At 36.3% G+C, this 26,835-nt stretch overlaps 2 protein-coding genes across 5 annotated transcripts in view; one reads left to right on the top strand and one right to left on the bottom strand.

The window, feature by feature from the left end:
- Position 1: 1 nt before the first annotated feature.
- Positions 2-20,527, top strand: LOC137393541 (uncharacterized). Its single transcript, XM_068080134.1, has 4 exons — positions 2-112; positions 2,928-3,929; positions 6,705-6,857; positions 19,283-20,527. The coding sequence occupies exons 2-4, from the start codon at positions 2,984-2,986 to the stop codon at positions 19,867-19,869; spliced, it is 1,686 nt and encodes a 561-aa protein (XP_067936235.1). The 5' UTR covers positions 2-112; positions 2,928-2,983; the 3' UTR covers positions 19,870-20,527.
- Positions 20,528-24,083: 3,556 nt separating this feature from the next.
- The window catches only part of LOC137393456 (regulator of G-protein signaling 12-like), an 87,921-nt gene continuing 85,169 nt past the window's right edge, over positions 24,084-26,835 (bottom strand). For all 4 annotated transcript variants that reach the window (XM_068080016.1, XM_068080019.1, XM_068080017.1 and 1 more), the window contains one exon: positions 24,084-25,281. In XM_068080016.1, coding sequence (XP_067936117.1) covers positions 24,480-25,281 — 802 coding nt within the window. In that variant the 3' untranslated portion in view covers positions 24,084-24,479. The remainder of the gene's footprint in view (positions 25,282-26,835) is intronic.

Here is a 26,835-nt window from a genome sequence, read left to right on the forward strand (position 1 = left end):
TCTGCAGCTGGGTCCCCACGCAACCTGGCAAAGACGCGTCCCGAAAAGCAGTGCAACGTCGCATCGAGCAGCTGACCCATAAGCATGGCATTAGAAAGCAGTTTCAATTATGGTGAGTGTAAAATCGTATTAGCTAGTACATAGACACAAACCGTGTTTACCTAATCGAACTAGCACTCTAACTTACATTGCGCTACCTTTGAGAGCTTAACTTGATGGCTGTGGTTAGGCAGCGAAACACTTATGACAATAGGTTGGTAATGATACTGGTATGGTGGCTAGAGCTCAGAGAATTTCATTGGTAATATAATATGTATCATAATACAATGAACATGTCACATGTATCTTCAATGTAGTGTTATCTGTAATTGCTAACAATGGTATCTCTGAATGAGAGCCAGGAAAATGGCAAGAAATATGTACCGGCCTCCATCATTCACTTAACTGCTTACTAACTAGTGGAACCTCGTCTTTCAGTAAGACTTTTATTATGAGTTCTTTTTATTGTTGTCTACATCTATTCATTGTTATGATTAAAGGCTTGTTAAAAGTTACTTTCACATCATAGACATCTGATATGTTGTCTATATCCATACTATTCCATCAGGTCTCAGCTCATTATCTCAATGCTTATTTGTTATCAAAAATCTGTTCATAATTCAGAAAATTATCTCATTGTAGGTAGTTTTTTACCAAACGATATTTGCACAAGAAGGAGGCAACACTAGTCCTTGTTGAGATACTATTGGTAGTAGCTATTGTATTTCTCCAACTTTTATGTACATACCAGGTAGCATTGAAAGTTGCGAAATGTAACAGGAAATCGCTTAATCTCTTGCGCAGCGGATAACGGCGATGCAAAGACATAATCTATCGCCTAAATGTTTGACTGTAGCTCTTAGTAGCCTCACATTAATCCTTGATGGTTTCTAGTCCTTCAAATATCTTTCAGTATTTCCTGTCTGCCATTTAAAAACTTAAATCAGGCAAGAAGAGCGCCTATCAAATTATGAACAAGCAATCATTAATCCTTTCAACCGTGTTATATGCCCTTTGTTGGTACGGCAATACTACCTCATTGGAAAACATGCTTGCTAAATAAATTAATATTTGGAAAAATAGCCTGTATCAATACTTATCACAGATATTCTACGGTCTATAATATGATCTTAGAAACTTTTCCCTCTTGTAAATGCTAATGTATACATTGCTGTCACTACCCTGAGGGACCGCTTCTGCTTTTCTATGCTGCCACTACGTCGACCATGATTCTTACAGCTGTTAGCAACTACAACATATACATAAGAACTAGCAGTTGTTGCCCAGACAGCAAACCGGCAAACATATTAAAATATATACTAAAATATATTAAAATTTAGCACAAGACGAACTGGCAGCGTCTGGCATTAAGCTTAATCTTTCTGAAATGCTAGTATGTACTAAGCATTGTAGTATGTGGTACTATCCATTGACTTGCTACCCATTAGCCTATCAGTCTGGTTCCCTGTTTCCCCTCAATGTACTTCTGCTTATAAGGGTTCTATCCGATCACTCCAAAGGCTAAACTCTGTTTAGTACTGACTTCTGTATGCTATGCCTCAGCTAATCGTAAGGTTATATGATTAATATTTGTTATTTAAGTTGAGGGAGGATTTAGTGGAAAAGATTATACAGGTTGAACAACTGACATAGAGGAAGTTGGCCCTCGGTGGCTCTCCTTGAGTTGTAGCCACGCACTGAAAGACACCCAGTGATTGTTGCTGCACTGTATTCCCTTCGCACCATCCATCTTCACGCTGGAAGGGTGGTGACTCGGCATAAAATTTGCTTTGCCGGTTGAGTGACTGCGCTGGGGTATAGCTCTAGTTTCTAGCTCTGCATGGGATTATGCAGCCCTGTCCTTATCTTTTTAAGGTCACGACTAATCCAGAAAAATAATAAAACAACACCTCATGTTTCTAAATATTCAAAATCGTTTAGCGTTACCTTTAGACTTATAATTTATGATAAATTTAAATAATTTATCAATTAGACGAGCAACTTGTTGGTTTGTGACACGATGCTCTGCGATTGATCAGTCATGGGTGTGCTAAGTCTCAAACCTCTTTGCTTGCTGCAGAAAGGTTTCTAAAACCAGAGAGGTTATTGAATGTTAGAGAAAGCATGGGAAATAATAGTAGCGGTTGGCTGTTAAATAACCTTCTATGGAGATTTTGACACGGCTGAGTTGATGCTTGAGCGGTCAGTGCGGTCAGCGGTGTATCAGACGCTTGCTAGTAGCATTACTGATGACAAACTAAATGAGAGGTGTGTTGTTATGAAACAAGCTTTGATCCGTTAGTGTTTGAGAACACCTACAATTGCACTGGACCGTTATATAAGTTTCCCAGCCTCCATACAATATTCATATAGCGTTTAAAAATACCATCATTACATGGAACCAGATTGAGTAGGTACCTTGTAAGGAGATTTTTTGAACACCTCTGGAAAATCCAAAAGCGAACTTCTAATGGGCTGCTCCATGGAAAATAAAGATCAGTGATGTGGGCTCTTGCGTTTATTTGTCAGTTTTGTGATTGACCATGTGTCAGCTTCTGTTCATAATCTCGCAATAAAAATACCAAATTTGCAGTAGCAACGTAAGTAGTAAAAACAGCCACACTACATGATTGATATAGAATAAGCCTAGGTCTAACAGCAATATATACATAGACATGGACATGGATGTTTCATGAAGCTACAAAAAGCTTTTGACAAAAAATGTGTTAATTATTATTCACTGTCATGGCAATTCCTATCCTAGCCAGTAAAAGTTATGCATAACAAAAAGCTGCCAATATGAATAGCTGCTAGTTATTATTGCTTTACTGCTTTACTAGCGCCTTACAAAAAGCGAAATGCTAAACTGTGTTTTATAATCATTACAGACAAGTGCACGAGATGATCTGCCATTGCCTAAGATAAACTCTCTTGATCCCAGATCATGAGTGAAAGAGAGTCTAGTTCGTCGGTGATTCACACAGGAGGCTCTATCGGCCGGCTTGGTAACAACCACGCCATGGACAGTTCTCCGGTAGCTACATCTAATGATACATCGCTGTCGAGCACGGTGACGCATTGCTCAGCCACCGCTGTACCAGCAGAGTATAGAACCGTTCGCAGCAGCCATTCGCAGCAAACGCCTCAAGGGCCTTACACAGTCCTATCAATAAACCCTTCTCCATGTGATAGCGACGAGAATTGTCCTCGGAGATTAGCTGATTATCACACAACCACTAACCCTAATAATGCTGAGGGGAGCGATTCATATCGTCCATTTCTGTCTAGTCACCATGAATCTAACCAGCCAAGCTGTCTTGATTCACAACATATCACTACACGTAATCCCCCAGCTGATGGAAGTTTTCTAACGCTGTCTGACCCTCCCACCAGCGATGGCACACTGCCCATCTTGAATATGTCTGCTGGGTTCACCGTTACAGAGCTGCCTAGCGCGCTACCAGCCTCATATAGAAGTGAGACAGTACGAGATATGCAAAATCATTTGGCACCTGCCTATAATAACCCTACTGACTGTATGCATCCTTCTATTCTGAATATGGGACAAACTTTAGTTTGTGAGCTAAGAGAGCCTGCTCAGCCACGGCGTCGAAGAGGACGACGCGAAAGACGACGTCGTCGTCGCCGGCGCAGACATCGGTCTCGACACCATCGGCGATCTTCGAACCATACTGATGACGATTCATATGTGAAACCTGACTGCTGCAGCGCACTTGCGTGTAGAATCTGTCTCGCCAACTGCATGGAATTTAAAAAAGTTCTTGTGTTCTTTGCTTCCTCTGGAATTATCTGTGTTCTCATCGGAATCATCTTGGGAGTACTGAAGTCACCAGGAAATCACTTTTTCATTATGTCTCTCAGCTTTGTCGGTAAGTGAAAATGTAGATACATGGTAGTATAGGTGAGTAGTAGTGTAAGTACATGGTAGTATGGGTAAGTAGTAGTGTATGTACATGGTAGAATGGGTAAGTGGTAGTGTAGATACATGGTAGTATGGGTAAGTAGTAGTGTAGGTACACAGTAGTATGGGTAAGTAGTAATGTAGGTACACGATAGTATGGGTAAGTAGTAGTGTATCTACATGTTAGTATGGGTAAGTAGTAGTGTAGGTGCATGGTAGTATGGGTAAGTAGAAGTGTAAATACATGGTAGTATGGGTACGTGGTAGTGTAGGTACATGGTAGTATGGGTAATCATGATAAATACTTCAAGTAATTATGTATAGCATTAAGCAAATGAGTTATATATAAAACTTTTTTAAAAACTGAATGAGAAAAACCTAAACTATCATATATGTATATATGAACTCCTAAACTCCTAAACTATCATATATGTATATATGAACTCATAAACTCCTAAACTACCATATATGGATATATTAACTCTTAAACTACCATAGTTGTATATATGAACTTCTAAACTACCATATATGTATATATGAACTCCTAAACTACCATATATGTATATATTAACTCTTAAAATACCATAGTTGTATATACAAACTCATAAACTACCATATATGTATATATGAACTCCTAAACTACCATATTTGTATATATGAACTCCTAAACTACCATATATGTATATATGAACTCTTAAACTACCATATATGTATATATGAACTCCTAAACTACCATATATGTATATATGAACTCCTAAACTACCATATATGTATATATGAACTCCTAAACTACCATATATGTATATATGAACTCCTAAACTACCATATATGTATATATTAACTCTTAAACTACCATATATGTATATATGAACTCCTAAACTACCATATATGTATATATGAACTCCTAAACTACCATATATGTATATATGAACTCCTAAACTACCATATATGTATATATGAACTCCTAAACTACCATATCTGTATATATGAACTCATGCATAAACTACAATATATGCAAATACTAAATTAATCAAGTATTATTCTCTAAAGAAGGTTTCGATTATTACTTTACCCTAAAAGCCCGTGAATGGTTTGACAATGCGTGGGTTTGCCATTTGAGAAATGTACAGTGTAACTTACCTCAATTTAGAGTAAGTACAGTTTAAATAGACATGATAAGTTTGTCTTGTTTTCAATTTCGAACCGATGTTTTATTTTTACATACAAAACTGGGATGTTTCTGATGGCATATTTTAAAACTACTTTGTATATTAACATGAATATTTGCTCATATTTGATGCTGAAAGATTGCAAGTCGATGTCTGACTGTACTAACACGCTCATGTAGTTTCGGTAAAACTGACAAATCGTGTCACGTTGCGGTTGACATGTTCTCTAAAGTCCCTGGCATAAATTCTTATAAGCGATCGCAATCTTGATAATTCTTGCATCAAAAGTTATTTTTCAAAGCAGATCATGTTTAGTGCAATTGCATTCCTTAAGTCACATCTTTCATGCCCACCATTGAAAAACAAAGAGCTGGGTGGACGGTTTCTGAAAGAGTCCCTACGCGTCGCAATAGTGGATGAATTCCATATTTACTCTATCGATATGAAGTTTTCTGATCAATAGTGTAAGCAAACGATGTGAAAGAACGATGGAGCACTATCAAGTATGTACCAACTAAGCAAGGCTAATTGATTGGCCAAGAGTAGAAAATAATTGCTGGCTAGTAACTAGTAGCCAGTAGTTCTATTAAATAAAGATTATAACATGGTGATCCGGGTTTCTATCTGCCAATGCTCGGGTGTGAAGACATTACAGCTAACAATTCCATTCTCACTCTGGATGGCCGCTGAAGACTCTCGAAGCAAAGTGGTGTGATTTTCAGTGCTGTTGCATTTTCAATTACAAGAATCTCTGTTTGCTTCAAGTCATATTACAGGGCTTGTGATGGCTGATGTAACATAGGGAATTACACTTGACTACTCGCAATCTATGATCATTATAAAGAGCTCTAGTTTGAACACAACCAGAAACGTTTTTCGATTTTTGTTAAAGATAAACTTACACAAAACTTTTGTAGATTTTATCAGATGTACAGAAAGCATCGATATTTTTCTATCATTTGCGATTGTTTTTGATGTATGTGGGGGTCTGATTGACAGGATGTTTTAAGATTAAAATCGATAAAACTTGATCGTGATTAAAATGCTCAGATCAATTGAAAGTGCGATTATGACATAATTGTAAAGAGACCAACAGAATGGAGTTGCGTAATTCTTCAACTTGAAAATAATAAACTATATCAACTATCGCAACGACGTCAGCTCGTGACGTCATTTCGCACTTATTTTTCTTCTCAGTGTGTTAACCGAAATCAAGTTTTGTCTATTTTAATCTAGAAACATCCTGGCAATCAGATTACCCCAAACATCAAAAACAATCGCAAATGATAGAAAAATACTGATATTGTCTGATAAAATCTACAAAAATATTTTAGGTTCTTTTTTAATAGTTTAATAATTACATCATTTTAGTTGAAGATAACATAACAGTAATTTTATAAAAATGCTAAATAATTTTGTGATTCCCTGAAAAAGTGATTCCAACTTTCAATTATAGTAAACTAAGAAAATGCTAGCCTTCAGTAATCAAAACACCAACAAACTATCAACGCTCTATCGCGAAAACAATGCAAGAGTTGTTAGTGCAGGTGACCTTGACACATGTCTCATTGCAGCTCTCGGTGTCCTATTGCTTATAATAGTTCTCATTGGCTGGAGATGCGTCCCAGCATCCCAACAACCCTGTCATCGCCTCTTCAACCTTGGAAATTTCTGCTCGCAGACGAGAAGGAATCGGAGACGCCGACAAAGACAATCCTGGTTTGGAAGTAAGTTACATCTGTTCATAGTTTTATCAACCTTTTCTCTAGTGTAAAATGAATGCAAGGTATTACTTCTTTTATCTGACAGCGTTTGTCAGCAGAGGAACTGTGAGTCTGTTGCAATTTTTAAAAGCATGGCAATTGAAAAGAAGTGATAAGATAAGCTAGATGAGGATGGGTTAGGTAAATTAGATGTCAAAACATATCAAGACACACATTGTCTTTCACATTGCATGTTTTATTTACTCAGATTTCAACAGAGATACTGTGGTAAAGTCTGATTGATCTAAACAGTAAGTCAAGTCATAAACTTGACATTGATAAGTGATTCCCTAACCGGAGTTAGCTTGTCTTATTCAGGTGGTTATCAAAGTGCTCTCTTATGACCGTATATAATGACGAGGAGATCATTGCGGGAGAGGCGTTACTGATAAGTTGGTTACGGAAGCGATCAAACTGTGATAAATAGGAGCTTCATTTTCTCAATAAAATAATGGCGGGCAGAGGGAGGATTTATTCTCTCAAACACTTACCAACCCTTGATTTATTGTGATAGTCGCCCATGCTCTAAATGGGAAGGCTCATGATTGGGTTCACATACTATCGTTTAGGATTTTGTTGTGATAGTCTTCCATGCTCTAAATGGGAGGGTGGATGGATGGGTACACATACTAGTGTTTGGTTCACAGGAGTTGTATGTCCATCACAATTACCCATTCTAAAGAAATAACAGGTTTTAGTTAGTAAATGAAAGTCTGTATATTGAGCATGGGAACTTAGGCTAAGGACTTAAGAAAAAATAGCCTCTACTTTGAATAATTAGGACAGTAGATTTATTTTCATGATGGCATATTAGCTTCAATTGGTTGCTTAGAACACAAAACATTGCTTGGTTCTAATGGAACTGACCATTGAGGCATCTGGTCCTAATGGAACTAACCAATGAGGCGTTTGACTTTAATGTAATTAACCAATGAGGTATGAACAAAATAAATGAAAGGGTTCCAAACAAACACATGAGTCATAACAATAGTGCATCTGCTTTTCTATCGTTGCCTACTGCTGCAGTAGATTGGGCTTGTACAGCTTACACTCACACCTGTCTACTAGCAACAGAGTGTGTTACCTGGTAACAACTTTATTGTTAAGACACACTGTGCTTCCATTGTGCGGATGCTGCAGATTTGGAGTTGTGCACACATTGCGTTACTAGGTGATTAGCGTTTCACTGGTCATTCGCATGCTGCGGATTAACGCGGGTGCTTTGTTAACAGAGATGAGGATTTTACGCCAAAGGTCAAGCGGTGCATTTGGAACTGCTCAAATCGAAATAAGAATGATTGAAGCGGGAAAAATGTTTAAATTGGAGTAGCTTGCGTGACATTTTCTTGCGCATTATTCACAAGTGCCATTTCCGTCTTTTGCAAGCATGAAACATTCGGCAAAAAATTGCAAGTAACAAATCTCGCTTGACTTGCAAATTTTTGCCATTTCTATGTTATGGATACCGTGATCCTCCAGATCAACCATGTCATGGAAACAGTGAATGTTTATAGTCCAAAGGAGTGAATTCCCAGATGACTTAGAGTCTTAGACCAACTGTTATAAGATGAGTCGTTAGCCTCTGCTACAATGAAAGAAACATCTCAATTTATTGACTTATTATGTAGGCTTTTTTGCAGCCAGTCGATGATATCTGCCTGAATCACCTATTTCTTCTAGAGCCTACTTATAGCATATCATTAGCCCTAAATAATGTGCTACTCACAAAGTCTGGCTATGACTTCTGATAGTAGGTTGCTGTGACAGTGGTAGGTTATGTAGGTGTTTAATTTTAAAATTTTCATGGTAGAAAATACAATAACGTGCACTTAAATTTAGCTAAGAGTCCAGTTGTAACCAAAGTCGGTAGTAGTCAAGTAGTTTTACGCCTATCATTATAGACTTATCAGTTATAATCCAGTTTGTGCATGAAAAGCAGAGTTCACCTTATTCTTAGTACTACCTTATTCAGTGTAGCGTGATTCAGAAATACAGGAGTAGAATAATTTCAAAACAAGCCCTCTCTCCATGAGCATTTGATCTATTATTTGATCTACCATTTGATCTACCATTTGATCTACCATTTAATCTACCATTTAATCTACCATTTCCTCCCTTGATGGCTTTTGAGCGATTGAAGAATGAAGTGGTAGATGTGTAACCTGCGGTATCCTGTGCAGTACCCTGTACCCTCAGCTGTGTAGCTCTGCATATACCTAGTACACGCTGTAAAGAGTGGATGCTTTTGACCAACACAAAGTCAGCAGGTGTTGGTTTGACATCCAGATCTTAACCGGTCAAACAAACTGCTCATTGTGATATTTGAATAGTTCCCTGTCTCTGTTTGGCTGTTCGATCACCCCTAATCTTCAGTTTTAAAGTAATTTGAGGAATATAGAGATATCCCAGGATGTTCTTATGTTCCTTATTCATCCACTACTTGACATGAGCAGCAAGTGTCCGAGTGTATTCATTCACTACTTGACATGAGCAGCAAGTGTCCGAGTGTATTCATTCACTACTTGACATGAGCAGCAAGTGTCCGAGTGTATTTGACTGCCGCAGCTGCTCAGCCCACTATTCTTCCCATAGTTACATGATGGTAAAAGTACCTATCTCTTCTCTTTTCTAATATTTTTATTGTCTATATATATAAATATCAGGGTTTGATTGTCTGTTTGTCTTCCATGTGTCTAGTTATAATGATGAAGTTCTAGGAACGAAAAATCTGCTTTGCACTAGAATTGAACTCAGACCCTCCAATCCTGCAGACAGGTTTACCATCTGTTACACTACGCATCCAACTAATATAACTACTATACTAATCTACTACACTACACGTCCAACTGGCATACTATAGAATAACTGTGCGCATCATATTTATTACACCCATCAATTTTTATTCCCGATTGGTTAAAATAGCACACTTCATCTAGCACACTTGGAGATCATGATTGCGTGAGAGATCATGGTCCAATCTTTTATTTAATGCTGGCTCCAGAGAGACAGCACGACTCTTGCAATAGTTACTATAATATAGTTAATATAATAGTTACTATAATATAGTTAATATAATAGTTACTATAATATAGTTAATATAATAGTTACTATAATATAGTTAATATAATAGTTACTATAATATAGTTAATATAATAGTTACTATAATATAGTTAATATAATAGTTACTATAATATAGTTAATATAATAGTTACTATAATATAGTTAATATAATATATAGTGGTTATAGTTATCTAGCTTAAGTTGATCAAATTCATTGGGTAAAGAAACCTAGCCAATTGAAAATAAATGTTTTTTATGCAAAAACCTTTATTATTATTATGCAATGCCGGGCATTCACCTAATTAGTCTATAAAATTCGATATTAGACAACCAATCACCCCCCCCCCCCTCTCCCACACTGTCCGTTTCCTGCATCACCTAGCCGACATTTCCATTTACCCGTCCCAAAGACGAAACCTTTTTTACTGATTACTCTATACATAATCTATTTTTTACCGTTTTTATATAATACATTTGCATTAATTATTTAGGAATTGTAGGCTTTTGGGCTGCTGAACAAATCAAAGGAATTACAGTACATTCTTACAATAATATTTGCTCCGTGTGGCGTGGTATGTAGTAGATCATGATATGAATAAAAGTTGTACATAAGGAGTTAACTATACAGTGCCCCCTTAAGTTACGATTACCCTGTTATACGATTTGTTTGCCCTACGATGTAGAGCATGATGATTATTCACCCCCTCCATACCAAATATTTTTCGCCATATGATATCAACAAAGATTTCTCTCGAAATTCAAATTTGGCATTCGGTGTGCTGATTACGTTGGAATAACAAATATGCTGATAGCTATTTGCCGAAATCCCTCTAAAAACGAATGAAAAGATACGATGCTCGATCGTATTATTAGCGATTGCAGCGATGAAAAAGTTGAAGTTCATAAAATAGTTGAAAATACAAACTAAAACTCAGCTTTGAGTCTGTGTGTATTTAGTAAGCTAAATTCATTTGGGTTAAATTCAATGTTTATGTTATGCATCTGTCTCAAAGGTAAGACCTCCCTACAATACATACTGCACAGAGTACATTGTAACGTTACATTTTATTGCAGGTCCTAACTAGGTTTGCACAATAGCTCGATAGTCGTTAGTTGTCTTTCTCGATATGAATACGTTGCCTATTTTTAGCCTCTCGAAACATCCGAAACAAATGTATCGTTATCGAATAATAAAAAATAATATAACTCAATAGTTATCACCCTCGGATAGCTCGAACACATGATTAACTCGAACGGATTTGTTTGGTTCGTTTCCATGCAATGATAAATTGCTTTAGATAACTCGACCTCAACTTGGTTAACTCGAACAGTTTTTTGCCCAACGGCTGCTACGACCATTGTTATCGCTTTAGAATATCACTTTATTCCAAGCCATAGAGACAAACCTCGACTTTTAGTAGTTCTTAGACGCCGTTATTACCATCATCGGTAAAATTTTTTTTTTAACGACTTTTCTAAAGGTTTGCAAAAATCAAATTTTGCCAATCATCCGCTTAGGGATGGCCCTCCGAAAGCTAAGAAAAGTTAGCTAACCTTGGAATGAACTTAAAGAAAAATCGGCAAAATTGATCTTGGTTAAAACAATGATATACAGCCCCCTGTATATCATTCCTGGGGCTGTATATCATTGGTTAAAACGCTCAAAAAAGATGTCTTTTCTTCTGAGCATTTCAACAGCGATCAAGTTTGGCTAATTTTAATCTGAAAATGTCCTGGCAATCACGTCACTTCAAACAACAAACCAATCTCAAGTTATAGAAAAGTCTATATACATGTACTTTCTGATGAAATTTTTTTTTAACTTCACACTAGAAGCCTTTTAATTTGCAATAAGCTATCTATGCGTTTGATATAGCTTATATATAGCTTGTATATGTACATTTATCTACTAATAAATGCATGGACTTGTGACAGTGCTCTGATAACTTGAACGCTCTGATAACTCGAACACCTTTTCCTATTCCTTCCCACAATCCTCGATCTTTTCAGGCACGATAATTCGATAGTTTTACCAGCTGCCAAGTCACTCGATAACTATCGATGAACTCTGTCTGCTCATTGATAATTCGATACTGTCGCTATCGGTGGGACAACTCCAACGATAGTCGATAACACCTTTTCAAACAACAACTGCCATCCCTAGTCATAACCACTAAATATACTAAAGTTATTGTAGGTAACTATAGTTATTAAGGTTAACATACATATTGTTTTGTTACCAAGGTTTAGTATGTAGAATACGTACATGTATATAAAATTTTGATGATTTTTATCAAGAGGTGTTTGTATTAGATAATTACTATGGGTTTCTATACCCCTCTATAAGAAATTTTTGTTTTGCGATGCAAACGTTAGAACGAATTAAAATCATACTGGATCATACTCTGTATGGGTTCACAGCATTTGTTTATTGAAAAGAATTGTGAGCTTTTTACAACTTTTTTGATAATTTAATTTTTCAATCTATTTTTACATTTTTTTTAAAATAGAACTCTTTCATTCGGCTGTGTTTTGGGTGTCATGTTAAAACATATTAAAAATCTCTTAGCCGATCACAACAAACCGAAAGGCATGAATAACGAACACTCCTGGTTATACCTACGAATACGGCAGCATTGAAAGCTGCTCGCCGCATTCAAAGATGTTCGTGTCAACCCTTGAATCAATGTCTAAGGATTGTATAACATATTTGATTGATATTTCTCAAGTATGTTTGTCCAGTTTGCTCCATCTATAGCATCTGTTGATAAACACAGCAAGCTGAGAGGCGCGTATGATACTAGTTGTATGTTAGAGATGACTGGTAGCTGATGTAGTCGACAAATTACTATCACTTTAATATTTAATATTTTGAGCTGATGACCTAGATTCTCTCGTTAAACAGCTTCATAGAATCTTGCCCAGTCGCTGGCAGCTTGTCTGGTATGTTTCTGAGCAAACACTCGCTGTTTTTACTTTTTTTGCACAGAAGGACAGGTATTTTTTGCTGAAGCAACAATTGAAGCCAGAGTTCTTTACAAAAAATGCTGTTTCATAGCAAAAAAATTTGTTATCGCTGTCAGTATTCTTTCTAGTTATTTGCTAAGAACAAAAGGATAAGCTTCTAGGAAAAGATTGAGCAATCTGAGCTATTCTCAAGGGCTCTAGTCAGAAGGTGATTAGGTTTGCAACTACTGGCTGTAAGGCACGTACGCTGCCATAAAAGGCTGACGTTATCACCTATAAAGTGGCTTCTACTGCCTCAACACTACTTATCCAAGCTCAGCGATGAGGGAACATTTGAGTGCACCCTCTTTTATAATATTTGTTTACATTGCCTTTATGATTGTTAGCAACCCTTAATAAAGCATCAGCCTGCTCTAACAAGGGTGTCCTTATCTTGTTTATAAAAGGATGTGCTGCTGGCAGAAAATTTAATAAAAGTGACAAAACTCCTAAAGTATGTAGATCGGCTACTTCTGAAAAGATTTTTACATACAGGAGACGCTCTTACAACGTAAATAATTTGTTCCAGGAATGTTTACGTTATAGGGATTTTATGTTATTCAAATAGTAAAATACATGAAATTTCCTAATCTGTTCTGAGATCTTTCCAAACTCACCCCTTTGGCCATACAATTTACAAAAAGGAAAAACTAGACTTAACTTTTTAATTTGTGTTTTGTACCGTAACTGCAGTATTATTGGTTTGCATCGACGACTTATCTCCTTTTTCTGATCAACTTCATTGGTTTTATAGACCATGATTGCAGTAATGTTGCAATAAGTTGATGGGAAGCACACATCTTCGACGTTCATCTACAATGATTTGCTTATTTTTTCTAAACAACAGATTATTCTGCAAAGTAAAACTAGCAACAAATATTTTATGTCTACCATAAAGCAAAGCAAAAAATATTTTTTTCCCATAAAAAGCGGTACTACCTGTTCATCATCCGTCTATCTGTATCCAGAGGTCAAGGTTAGAATAAAAGATAACTTTTGACGATACTCCACTCCAACTCATTACATTCAGAATGGTAAAAAGACGCTGTAACACCTGCACTAATTGATCACTTTCAAGTGGTTATGAACAGTTGCGCAGCTCCTTATTCTCTGTTTTATCAACACATCTGACATCTATTGCGACGAACTAGAACGTCACGGAAGTTGTATAGATAAAAGATATAATGTTATATGCACATCGTTTTGTTTTTCGTTGTTCAAGTGTGGCAAGATAAGTTACCATTCAAGTCGAATTTTAAAACTTGTCTGACTTGGCACTTTATGTTATATGAAATGTGTTACGCTGTATGAAGCCTAAACTTCACATAAATTCTTTAAATTATCTGAAATTTATGTTCTAGGAAGTATACATTAAAGGAGTGTTTACTGTGTTGTTATGACAGTAATTGTCAGTTGTCATAATTTAACATTTGTTGACATTTGCTTATGACCTCGCCAATTCTGGAGTATTAGCAGGTGTTAGCAGGTGCGTCATCTGTAAAGTAAATTTTACTCTTATCATAGTGTTACATGCTACGATGATAGTGTACAATAGAAACCTCTGGAAGCGCTCAATAAGCGCTCTGGAGGAAGTGTTAAAGATAGCTCAGTACTGTTTATTGAATTACAACATTTCTTTATATGGAAATGTGAAAGTCTTGGAATGGTAAAGGGGGGATAAATTATCAAAGATAAGCACAATTCATTAGCTATATACTACTGCCATTAATTAAAGACGAATCTACCCAAAATTTAGTAGATTCTATCGGTATTGGTAGTTTTCTATCATTTACGATTGTTTCTGAGGTGATCTGACTGTCAAGACACTTCAAGATTGAAATCAACAGAACTTGATTGCGGGTAAAGTTCTCCGAAAAAACATTTGGCTATTGTGTTTAAGTGGCAGCATTCCGTGTCTCTATTCTGTCGGTCTCTTTACAACTATAGACATCATAATCGCACTTTCAATTGATCTCAGCAGTTTGAAAATAATCGCAAATGATAAAAAAGCGATACTTTCAGTTAAAATCTACTAAATTTTTGTGCAAGCTCATCTGTAAAGCTAGAAAAATGTGTCTGACATTTTTGGTACCATTGACAAAAATGAATAAAATATTAATAATATTCAGCAAGAATTCATAAAAACTAGTGAAATAGGAAGTCTGAATTTGACAACAACACAGAGTTGTCTCTCTCTCTCTGACCTAGAGCAAGCTTGTGTATTTATTAACTGAGTAAAATGCCAGTTTAGCTTTTAAAGCCATGGCAGTCTCTCTTCAACAATATTGAGTCCCAGGAGACTGAGCGCAGAACATAAACCAACCTTGTTCTTCTACATTAGACCATTAGACTGGAGAGCTTTTCGTCTGCATGCTTTCTCAGCCCAAATTGAGATATCAGGCTCACCTCAACATACAATGTAATTCAGGATTCATTGCCTTTCCTGTTTATTCCAGTTAGCAAGTTGCAATTTTCAATAGTAAACTGAACTCTTCAGTCTTTAAACAAGGTCTTGATGAATCAATCGGTAGTCTGCTAATTGAGGCGTTTGGTCCTGAATTTCATTACAGTTTTTTTAACTTTCCCACTCAAAAAAAAGATTATTAGTGTGTAGTTTTTACTGCAATGACTTTTTCATATTTTTATTAATACCAAAACAATTATAGATTTCTTTCTTTCAGTCTGCCATTTAAGCAGACATGTTCAAGTTAAGCCAGTTGGGCATTTTTAGCGCTTCCTGCATAATACTTCATATAGACCAAAAAATATATAGGCCCTATATATACTTTGTATAGCTAAAAAATAGCTATATTCTTAACTATATTTTATATAGATAAAATTGAAAACATGTATGCCGTTATACTTCTTTTACAGTTAAAAATAAGAGATCCTCCATTGCTATTTTTTGAATATTCAAACAAGTTTGATGAAAACAAAACAATGTCATGAAACTTGACTGACTTTTGCAATAAAAATTGAATCTCGCTTACGACGATAAACTGCAGCATCTTATAGAAGTAACTTTCTTAGCTCTGGTTTCTGTAACAACATATCTATAGACCATAACTATATTGTAAGTAAAATTGTCATAACAAATATTAGGCTACCTTGAACATAGTTTTGCAAAAATACTCGAACAAAAAAAATGCTCAGTACCGATGTGTTACCCAGAGCATTAAAAGCTTGGTTAGCCAATTAGACCGTCAGCTACATATTTACATGCATCTATCTATATACTTATTTATGTATTTATAAGTAAAAAGTATAATGAAAATACTTTGCACTTGTTGTTAACCTTAACTAGTGTCATCGCAAGAATGATGATCGAGTATAAATTGTTTCATGAGGAGACTACTCCTGAAATAGAGGTGTCCTAATTAATCCTAAAAATGCATAGAATTTCCACTTCCACATCTTTTGTAAAGTCATTTTGTGTTTCTTAAAACTGATAAAGTGGTACCACAAGCAAACTGAATACCACCAGATTACACTGACAATTATCTTTTGATTCCTTTCAAATCAATCAATATCTGCTAATATCAATTGTACAATTGTCTGAACTAGTGCACATTCATTAAAAGAAAAATAATTATCATTATTTATCGCTGGCGAAATTGTCAATTGTGAAAAGTTTTTTGACTGGTTGTTAAAAATGTCAGTGATCATTTAGTTGCTCAAACGTTAGGATAATTTGATGTTATGTAGCCCATCCACAGTTACTGTGAGTAGGTGGAATAGTAACTGAGGTTTATAGACTCCCAGCCAGTATCACGCTTCTGGGCATGCAACTCCTTACACCTATTACACCAACTAACAGTATTGTCATTTTAGATGAGTTATCTGAATTGAAACGCTGTTGGTCATCAATTATTAATTCTTCTTAAATTATGTTACAGCAGTTATGCTGTCGTCTTGACTTTATTATTGACTGATCTGGTCTTTGAGCGACTTAGCAATGAGGCTCTGTGTTATGCTTTCATTATATCCGTGCTGACAGCATGATTGGAGCATCGATGGATTACTATGGATTATTACATGGGTAAAGTTCTGGTAAGTTAGTTAGGCATACTGGTAAGTTAAATTGTAAGTTAGTCATATTGGTAAGTTGAACGGTACATTAGTTAGGCATACTGCTACAGTAAGTTAAACGGTAAGTTAGCTAGGCATACTGGCAAGTTAAACTGTAAGTTAGCTAGTCGTACTGGTAAGTTAAACTATAAGTTAGCTAGTCGTACTGGTAAGTTAAACTGTAAGTTAGCTAGGCATACTGGCAAGTTAAACTGTAAGTTAGCTAGTCGTACTGGCAAGTTAAACTGTAAGTTAGCTAGGCATACTGGCAAGTTAAACTGTAAGTTAGCTAGGCATACTGGCAAGTTAAACTGTAAGTTAGCTAGTCGTACTGGCAAGTTAAACTGTAAGTTAGCTAGGCATACTGGCAAGTTAAACTATAAGTTAGCTAGGCATACTGGCAAGTTAAACTGTAAGTTAGCTAGGCATACTGGCAAGTTAAACTGTAAGTTAGTTAGGCATACTGGTAAGTTAAACTGTAAGTTAGCTAGGCATACTGGCAAGTTAAACTGTAAGTTAGCTAGGCATACTGGCAAGTTAAACTGTAAGTTAGCTAGTCGTACTGGCAAGTTAAACTTTAAGTTAGCTAAGCATACTGGCAAGTTAAACTGTAAGTTAGCTAGGCATACTGGCAAGTTAAACTTTAAGTTAGCTAAGCATACTGGCAAGTTAAGCTGTAAGTTAGCTAGTCGTACTGGTAAGTTAAACTGTAAGTTAGCTAGGCATACTGGCAAGTTAGACAACCGAATCAGTAATGTTAATGTATACTCAATTCTGGATGGTGGAATCATTACTTCTGAAGATGTCAAGGAGAGAAGGCTGTGCTGGCTTGTCATGTAACCCATAATTGTAAAAGTGTGAGACTGTTACCTAACGAGAAGAGTAAATGACCATCAGTTCATTTCTAAGAGCTATCACATAACGCTGAGCCCCTGAGCATTAGCTAAATTTGTTGGTTTCACGGCACAATCGATGAACGCTGACGAGTTCTGTTTTACCAAATAGGTAACCTCTAGTTATACATACTAGAAATTAATAACAAAGTAGTATAATACCGTTAGTAACTATAGCTACTTGCAGTAACTTCAGTGTGTTTAGTGGTTATGATCTGCGATAAAATGTAACATTAGTAAGTATGTAGTACGTACCAAATGGAGTTCTTACCTTCGAGACAGATGTATAATATAAACTTTGAACTCAATTTAAATTAGTTTAGCTTACGTAACACACACTTAAAGCTAAATGTTTTAGTTTTATTATAGCTAAGGTTTTAGTATGTATTTTACTAAACTAAACATTAATTTGGTCATAGCCTTTATCTTTGTTACCTGTTTCCGGTCTCGTTTTCACTATAACTCATAATGAATAATGCCGAGCTGAGAGCGAGCCTTGTATATCTTTCACACGTTATGAAAGAGATTTCGGCAAATATTATATCGTATCTTTGTTATTCTGATGCATGCAGCATACTGAACGCCAAATTTGAACATCAAGAGACATTTTTGATTATACTATATGGCAAGAAAATTTGGAAGAGACAAATAAAACATTGTGTTCCACATCGTAAAATTAAAAAACTGTAAAACAGGGACGCCGTACCCGGGGTGCACTGTACATGTATTGCTACACAGTAATATACTTGTACTGCTCAACGACAATACACTTGTACTGCCATACAACAACATACTTGTACTGCTATACGACACTATATTTGTGCTGCTATATGACAATACACTTGTACTGCCATACAACAACATACTTGTACTGCTATACGACACTATATTTGTGCTGCTATATGACAATATACTTGTACTGCCATAAAACAACATACTTGTACTGCTATATGACACTATACTTGTGCTAGGAAGATGACAGAACCGAGTCTGTGCCATGAAGATAAGTATCTGCACATTTATTTTGAAACGCTGCAAGGTGGTCTATTGGTGCAGTTGTTCAGATGTTGTAATATTAAACTGAATGATGAGAGTTCGAATCCTGTATCATCATCTGCGTCATCGGGATTTGATAACTGAGCTGTTTTCCAGTCCAGATAGCCTACTCTGGTACACCATTCTATTCTAGTCTCAATTTCAGTCTGAACTTTCTCTGCCTCATCGCTGTTTCAGCAAAAACGTGTCCAAATGTTTTCTGCTTCTTAGGTTATCAGCAACTAATGGAAGTTTTCTGGGCAATCACCAAAAAATTTATTCTTTCTCGAAGTTTTCATTTCTAACTTTTGGGCATAATTTTTGCAGGGAGGATGAATCCAGAATTTCGATTTAGGCCTCCACCGCCATCTTATGCTTCAGCTATGCAAGACCAGCGCAGTCACCTTCGACATCTCGCCATGGAGTCTTTAGCATTTACGCCTGGCTCTCCTCCGCCTTCATACAAGTCTCATACAAGCATTGAGAGGCCAGGGATCCATATCATATTTCCTAGGAATAACGAGTTTCCTACCTCCAACCCCCCTACCTACAGGCTGCGGAACTCACCCGAGAGGCCTTCGCTCACCGCCCTACAAGCAAGCAATTTTATGAATGATAGCCAAGATGTCTCTGCTAGATTTAGTGTTTCCTCAACGACTGCTCTTGTAGAGGCTGAGCAATGCGTTGGAGCTGGCCCTACAGAGGGTGTAGTGAACATGTCATTCACCTTGTCTGATCATCACACTGTAGATATGAGTTCTTTGGAACGAGACAGGAGCTGTCAAATCACTCATGCTGACGCTGTGAGGCCATCTAATACTATTGGCGAGTCCACTCATACGGACAGTGTTTTTCGTAACATACCTCAGAGCATAGCTGTTATATTAGAAGATGACCATTCATCAACGCTCTAGCCATGTCGAGGAGTCAGCGTTTTAGTTTGGGCTATTGACTTTTGTCAGAAATGTGAGAATTATATATTCAGCAGCAACGAGGCCATGACATTTCAATGGGCTGTTTCAATAAAAGTAAGTTAGTACTTGTTAGCGAAGAAAGGTCATAAAGGTCATAAAACTAGCTTAGGAACTAAGGTGCACCTCATGTGTCTGCCAAGTATATGAGTGCGACATGAGGCAGTCAGTTATGAAAACTGAACGTATTTGTGACTGTTAGCCTTGTATTGTAAAAACACACTAACAACTGCTATAAATCTTCCTCAGCTAATTGATTCTCGACTTGCGAACATTCTGCTCTTAAAATTTGGAGTTGTTCACTTTTTAATGTAAAGAAGTCAGTCATAACTGGTCAACACGGGCTCGCTCAACTTTTATAGCATATATAACATATGTCAGATTTGTGCATTATTTTTCATGTAGGTGCTTACAAAAGTTGTGACAACTTGGTGACTCAATATGTTGTACTCACAAGATCTTAATATTATTATATTCAACCTAGACAATTTATAATTTCTAGCGTTTTTCAGATTACAAAGTTGTTCTATATATTCTACAGAGACATGAGTCATTGTATTTATTACTTACATTTTGCAATATACAGACATTCTGCAGAGGCCTTACTTTCTTCAGAACCCAAACTAGTCATTGCCAGTGATCAAGTTTACTATCCAATGGCTGAGATGGTTTTACGTATATAACAGACATGTCAGGCATATACCAAAAGTAAAAACTTGACTCATTAAAGCATCAACTTGTAAAATAAACCAATCATTGTGAGAACATAACTTCTACTCTGCCACTCTTCTACATAGACACCGTAGCTGAAGAAAGTCTTAGATGAAGCGCTTCTCTTCAATCCTACATTCATCTATACATAATATCTGAGACTTAGCTGAATATATCAACTAGTTAGTAAATCCCAGGGGCTGTATGTGAAGAGACAATGTGTAACCCCTTGTAAACTAGAAGAGTGATAAATTCATGTTTGGAATGGTGTAGTCAAATACTATAATTCTCAAACAGCACCAACCTAAACATTTACAGCTGAGTAGTTTCAACAACTGAGAGGTGAGAGTAAATTATGTAGGAATGAGTTTAGGGTTTCGCTCATTGTTTTCTGAACTAGTAAAAACTGTAGCCCTAAGGCTAGTACTGTAGCCCTAAGGCTAGTACTGTAACAGTCTATCACAGTATAAATTTTTATCACTAATAGTAGATAAGGTCCAACACCAGCTGTATTGCTCTTCAAAAGTGTTGCAACCCGCCGAGTGTTTATACTTTTTGGTCAAGAATGGATAGCAAGAGGAGTGAATAGGGCATATTCAAACACAAGTGTTGTTATTATTCAGTTTATGCTGGTATATGTATTTCTGCAATGGTTTTTTTCTAAAATTATTACAATTGACCAATTGCAAGGTATGTTTAAATGCTGGTTTTTTGTAGATATATTACTAATGAACACTGTAAATTTGAATCCTCGATACATTTATTTATCTGATTGGTTATAGAACAGGCGTTGCTATAAAAGTCTTTGTCCCACAACCAAACACGAGCGAAGCGATCGTTTGGTCCCACGACCAAACACGAGCGAAGCGGTTGTTTGGGAGATTTATGATAAATGCATATGTGCACACAACTCCTGAAAGATTATCCGTTAACTGCCGGGACCAAACCTTTGTACCGAAGTTTTATCAACAAATTTAACCATTTTTGTGTAGAGTCGTTTAAGTATAATAATGATACAAAACACATAAACATATTTAAATATGTTACCAAGCCTTGAAAAAGATTCCGCAGTATCCTAAAACCAACCCATCTGATCGGATTATACATAAATAGACAGATTAGTTTGGCCAAAAAGTGCGATAAAAACTTGACAAGCTTTTTCTAATCAAACTTAAGATCGGCCAACGAAACGCCAATAAGGCCGTGCGATAAATAGTAGAACTGTTAAGTCGTGTGCATTTCACGAGAAAAACGTGCACGTTTCACCAGTCTATATCATTGTCTAATTGCCGAAGGTTTCTGTAATTAACGTAAAAGTACTGAAAATTAATCGTTTCTTTTTTGCCGATTCTACGGGACTCTGACATTTTGAAAACTTATAACGAGTACTTTGGTATTCCAACTGATGTCCAAAGCAGTGAAAGTAAAGGAAATGACGATGATATTTTTCTAACGATTCTTACAATATTACATATAAGAATATTACAATATTTAAGTGTAAGAATAATTATTCGATTTTATAAGATTATTATAAGAGTTAGTTATAAGAATAATCATTCGAATTTACAAGATCGAAGTATATAGTGTCTGATGGTGTGCAATATGTTACTGTTATTATTTTTGTTGATGGTACTACGGCTGTGCTCAATATTGCGGTACTGCCAAGCCGTTTTTAATATCTGCAAAATTAAGTACGTAATAGGCCTACATTTTCTTATAGATATACATGTACATATATTTTTATGACAACTGGCTAAAATCTGTTTAGATTTTTAAATTCAGCATAATTAGATATAAATACAGATATAAATATTTAGATATAAATACAGAAATCTAGATAATTATCACAACTTCTTGATATTGGTTGCTATGACCAATGATATACAGCCCCCAGCTATATATATTATATATATATATGTGTATATTACACAGCAACTTGCCATTTTACTTCTAATATTGCATTTCTCCTATTGCAGGGAAAAATATAAACATATAATCTTTTCCTTTCATTATTGCTGTTTGTTGTACATAATAACACCCAGTACATTACAGCTACCATTGCAGTTCTCCTATTGCACTGCAGTGCCATTTGACTGCTAATATTGCATTTTTCAACCAGGTACTACCCTTTCATTTTCCATTATCACTTTGGTCGTGGGCTGTATGACAGGGGAATGTCTAGGAATAATTATTCGATTGTATAAGATTTAATTAAAAGAATAAGCATTTGAATTTACAAGATCGAAGTATATAGTGACCGATGTCGGGCAATATGTTACTGTCATTATTTTTTCTAAATAGTTTTGTTAAATCGATTTTCTAAAAATCTATATAAATATCACAACTTCTTGATATTGTTAGCTAAGACATTTTAAAATGTAAACAAAATTGTGCATTGATTTTCTATTATTACTGTATTACTAGTAATTATTGGTTATTCTAATAATATCAGTGCATTTTACTTCTAATATTGCATTTCTTTTATTGCGGGGAGCGATATAAACATATAATATTTTCCTTTCATTATTGCTGTTTGTTGTACATAATAACACCCAGTACATTACCGCTACCATTGCAGTCATCCTATTGCACTGCAGTGCCATTTGACTGCTAATATTGCATTTCTCAACCATCAGTACCCTTTCTTTTTTCCAATATCACTTTGGTCGTAGGCTGTATGACAGGGGAATTTCTAGTTTATTAGGAGTGATATACATACGTATATTATATACATATGTCTATGCATGTTTCGCGGTGCATCTCATTGTAAGACATACATCTATCACTTACTATCCCATTATTTACCGTTCCTAGATGGCTGGGTTGTCACTCATGGAAATGCCAATTCATACATTCTGAATATTTACTCACTAATCATTCTAATTGGCATTCAGTTCACTGAATAAAGCAAGCTAAAATGTTTGCTCATGGTATGGACGAATATGTGAAGTTACTTTTATAATAGGAAATCAACTCGAAAGAAAAATATGTGGAATCGTCTACACAATATAGAGACAACTTTAAATTTGTTCATCACAAGTTTTTCCTCCGAGTTTATAGGTTTGGGCTCTCCACATTCGAAAGAATAGCAAGTTCTCCAAAGTTAGTTCAGCAATCTATCATCATCCAATCATAAATTAGTAGACCAATTTTGGACCAATAGTGGACATCTGTGCGAGTTGAAAATCAGTTATTTCTAACTTTTGCTTGTAAGCTAGTCTCTCATCCCTTATGCTTGTTGAACTCCTTAGTGTCAGGATGCAGTTTTGTCCAACAAAATTCCTACTTGCTGGTTTAGCACTAATAAATTAGAAGAAGCATAGTAAATGAGCTATTCATGTAGCGACAAATAAGGTGATCGATGGTGCTATGAGTGATGCATCTTTTCTCATGATAGCATTTAACGCCCAAACTTGCTAGATATACAAGGCATCTCAAGATACCAACTGCAGAGTGTTTACTAAGCAGATGAGAGATTGCTATCAATTGCGATACATACCAAAAGACATACCTGTACAACGCTGTCATCTACGCTCACCCTTTGTATATAATTAATACATAAAAAAACATTCCATACGAATCTATACTCATTTTATACATATATAAAAATATATTAACGATTGATAACAGCAACAAAATGATTATACCGCGAATGACTCATTGTAACATAAACTTTAACGCATTGTATGTGTAGGTCACAATAGATGTAAAATACTCAATGATCAAAATATAACATACTTTGCGATAGACACTGCTTCACATACCTTGTGCATTAAATTATAGTACAAGTACACTGCTAAATGCAAAAAAATTGAAAGGCAGGCCTAAAAAATGCAACTCAGCTAAACAAATGTTACTTTTACAGGCTCAACCGTTGCTTGCTGAGACCCTTGAGAAGTTTTATATTGCTGTTCATAAAAATTGTATTCAGAGTTCGTACTCATCGTATGAGAATCTTCGAGTAATAAAGTGTGAGTGGTAGGTGAGGGCGTCGAGCGATCGACGGGGTCATGAGTCGATCGCTCTTCATCGTGAAATATGAGTGGCTGATGATGAGCATAACTGAGTCTGTTACCAGGGTTGTTGCCTGGTAATGTGTTTGTTTGCGATTGGCTGATGGGGACTGTCTTATTGCTACTGTTGGCTGAAAAGGCAAGCTGGCTAGATCTATGCAGTGAGTCTTTGTAAGATGGCGGGACCTTTGGACCGAGCGGTGTGCTTGATACCAACTCATTGCCAAATTGCGGAGGAGGTGGCAGATCAACAGGAAGTGGCGAGAGAGGAAGCTTTGGAGTAAGTGTACCGTCAAGCGTTCTGTTGTCTGCCTGAAGTGTGGCATTCATGTCAGGGGTTCTGCTGACGTATGGCAAGTGAGAGTGACCTTGAATAGCTGTATAATAACTACTGTTTAGTTTAGAAGGGGGTGTGCTAAAGCCAGCCTCGTTTGATAGGGGCTGAAGAGTATTGTTCTGAGGCAATGATTCAGCGAGTGTGTGAGAATGTGAGAGGTGGCTGTTGCTGGAACATCCATAGAGAGGGTTACCATCACTACAAGGTGGATACCGTGGTACTCGAGAGTCTTGTCCGTCATCAAAGGCTGGTGGATCAGAGGATGCTGTACTAGATTGGTCATTGAAGAGCACACTGCATAAAATAGCAACATACTACGAGTGAACAGTCAATATGTGTATGAAGAAACATACATATAAAATAGCTTCTTATCTCATTGGATGCAGCATTTAATTCCAGTGAGACTACTCAAGAAGTGACTAGAGTGACTCATTGTTACCGACTAGCGCATTGTTACCGACTAGCGGAGAGCAACATAAAACTTGGCTTGTAATTGAACAGTTTGACAGGAAACGCTTCTAAATAACACTTTAATTAGCAGTTGTCAAAAAACCGTCTGGTTTCCATTTAATATCGGTAGATAGAACAGAAACTGTTATATGCGAAGCAAGTTCTTTTGCAACAAACTAAAAGGGTTTGGGCAGCCAACTCGCAATTGGCCAGTTATGGCCGACCGCTGTTTTTTTTACATGAACCAGTACATCAACAGTTGAGTAATGACTTTAACACTGTTTTTAATAGTTCAGAGATAAATTTTTAAAAACGTTGCATACTTGAAAGCATATTACATAATATATTATATAATGTTGCATACTAAAAATGTATTTTTGCATACTTTCATATTGAGGATGCTTTGCAAAAGACATTTGATGATCCAAAATCTTTTTTATACCGTCCATCATTTCGGCTCCAAAAAGAGAAATAGTGCCAATTTGGCATTAAAGCAGACTACTATATTGTGAAACTACAGTAACTGTTTGATTTACTGCTAACCCATTGTTTCTCAAGCATAACTTAGCCAATTTTGTGTAAAAAAAATTCCAGATGGCTAAACATTAGTGTGTAAAATTTTGCATGCAACAGATCTAAGAAAAAGAGACAGACACTACCTGGTCAAAACTCTCAGAGCTACAGCCTACAAGGACTTCCTGTATGCTAGATGCAATGATAGTTATTTAAATCTCATCCCTGCTGACTGGTCTTCACATTTCAGGCAAGGTCCTCAACACATGTACCAGATATCAAATATAAAAACTATACTTATTCTAAATATACTGAGAACCAATAAGAAATGGTTTGGAATATGAATATAAATAAGGTGAAAAAGAAACACCGGGGTGTCACACTGACTTCTTTGGTAGAAACCAGCTGCACATTTTGTCAGCTAAAGAATAGACAAATATCCCCAATGTACAGATCTTGCATCGCTGCTTAGACGTCATTGCCCTGCCCTCACTGTCGTAATTACTTGCTCCCTAGCCCATACTCTATTAAAATCACAAGCATTACATCAAACCCTTGCTTAGCTGCCCTCCGCTGCAGTGCCAGTAGAGAAGTGGATATGGCCTTGAGCTACATGTATGTTTGCAAGTAACAGATAGAGCAGAGTGCTACACTGGCAGCCTTGAACAGGAGTAGGCAGCGATCAGCAGTCAGTAGATAAATACAACCAACAGATGAAGACAGCAGAGCAGAAATTAAGAAAGATCTTAAACAACCCAAATTACCAAATTATTTGCATCACAATCATTGCTATAATGTTGGAGATAAACATTGAAATTCATAAACATTTGGTAAATTTTTAATGCAAATACTCTACTAGTCCTATAAGTTACCTCTACTAGTCCT

The sequence above is a fragment of the Watersipora subatra genome, chromosome 4 (assembly GCF_963576615.1).
Source record: "Watersipora subatra chromosome 4, tzWatSuba1.1, whole genome shotgun sequence".
NCBI classification, from domain to species: domain Eukaryota; kingdom Metazoa; phylum Bryozoa; class Gymnolaemata; order Cheilostomatida; family Watersiporidae; genus Watersipora; species Watersipora subatra.

Coding starts and splice junctions, on each gene's coding strand:
- LOC137393541 (XM_068080134.1), top strand. CDS start 2,984: ATGAGTGAAAGAGAGTCTAGTTCGTCGGTGATTCACACAGGAGGCTCT. Junction 3,930..6,704: donor TATGTCTCTCAGCTTTGTCG/GTAAGTGAAAAT, acceptor GTCTCATTGCAG/CTCTCGGTGTCCTATTGCTT. Junction 6,858..19,282: donor AAGACAATCCTGGTTTGGAA/GTAAGTTACATC, acceptor TAATTTTTGCAG/GGAGGATGAATCCAGAATTT.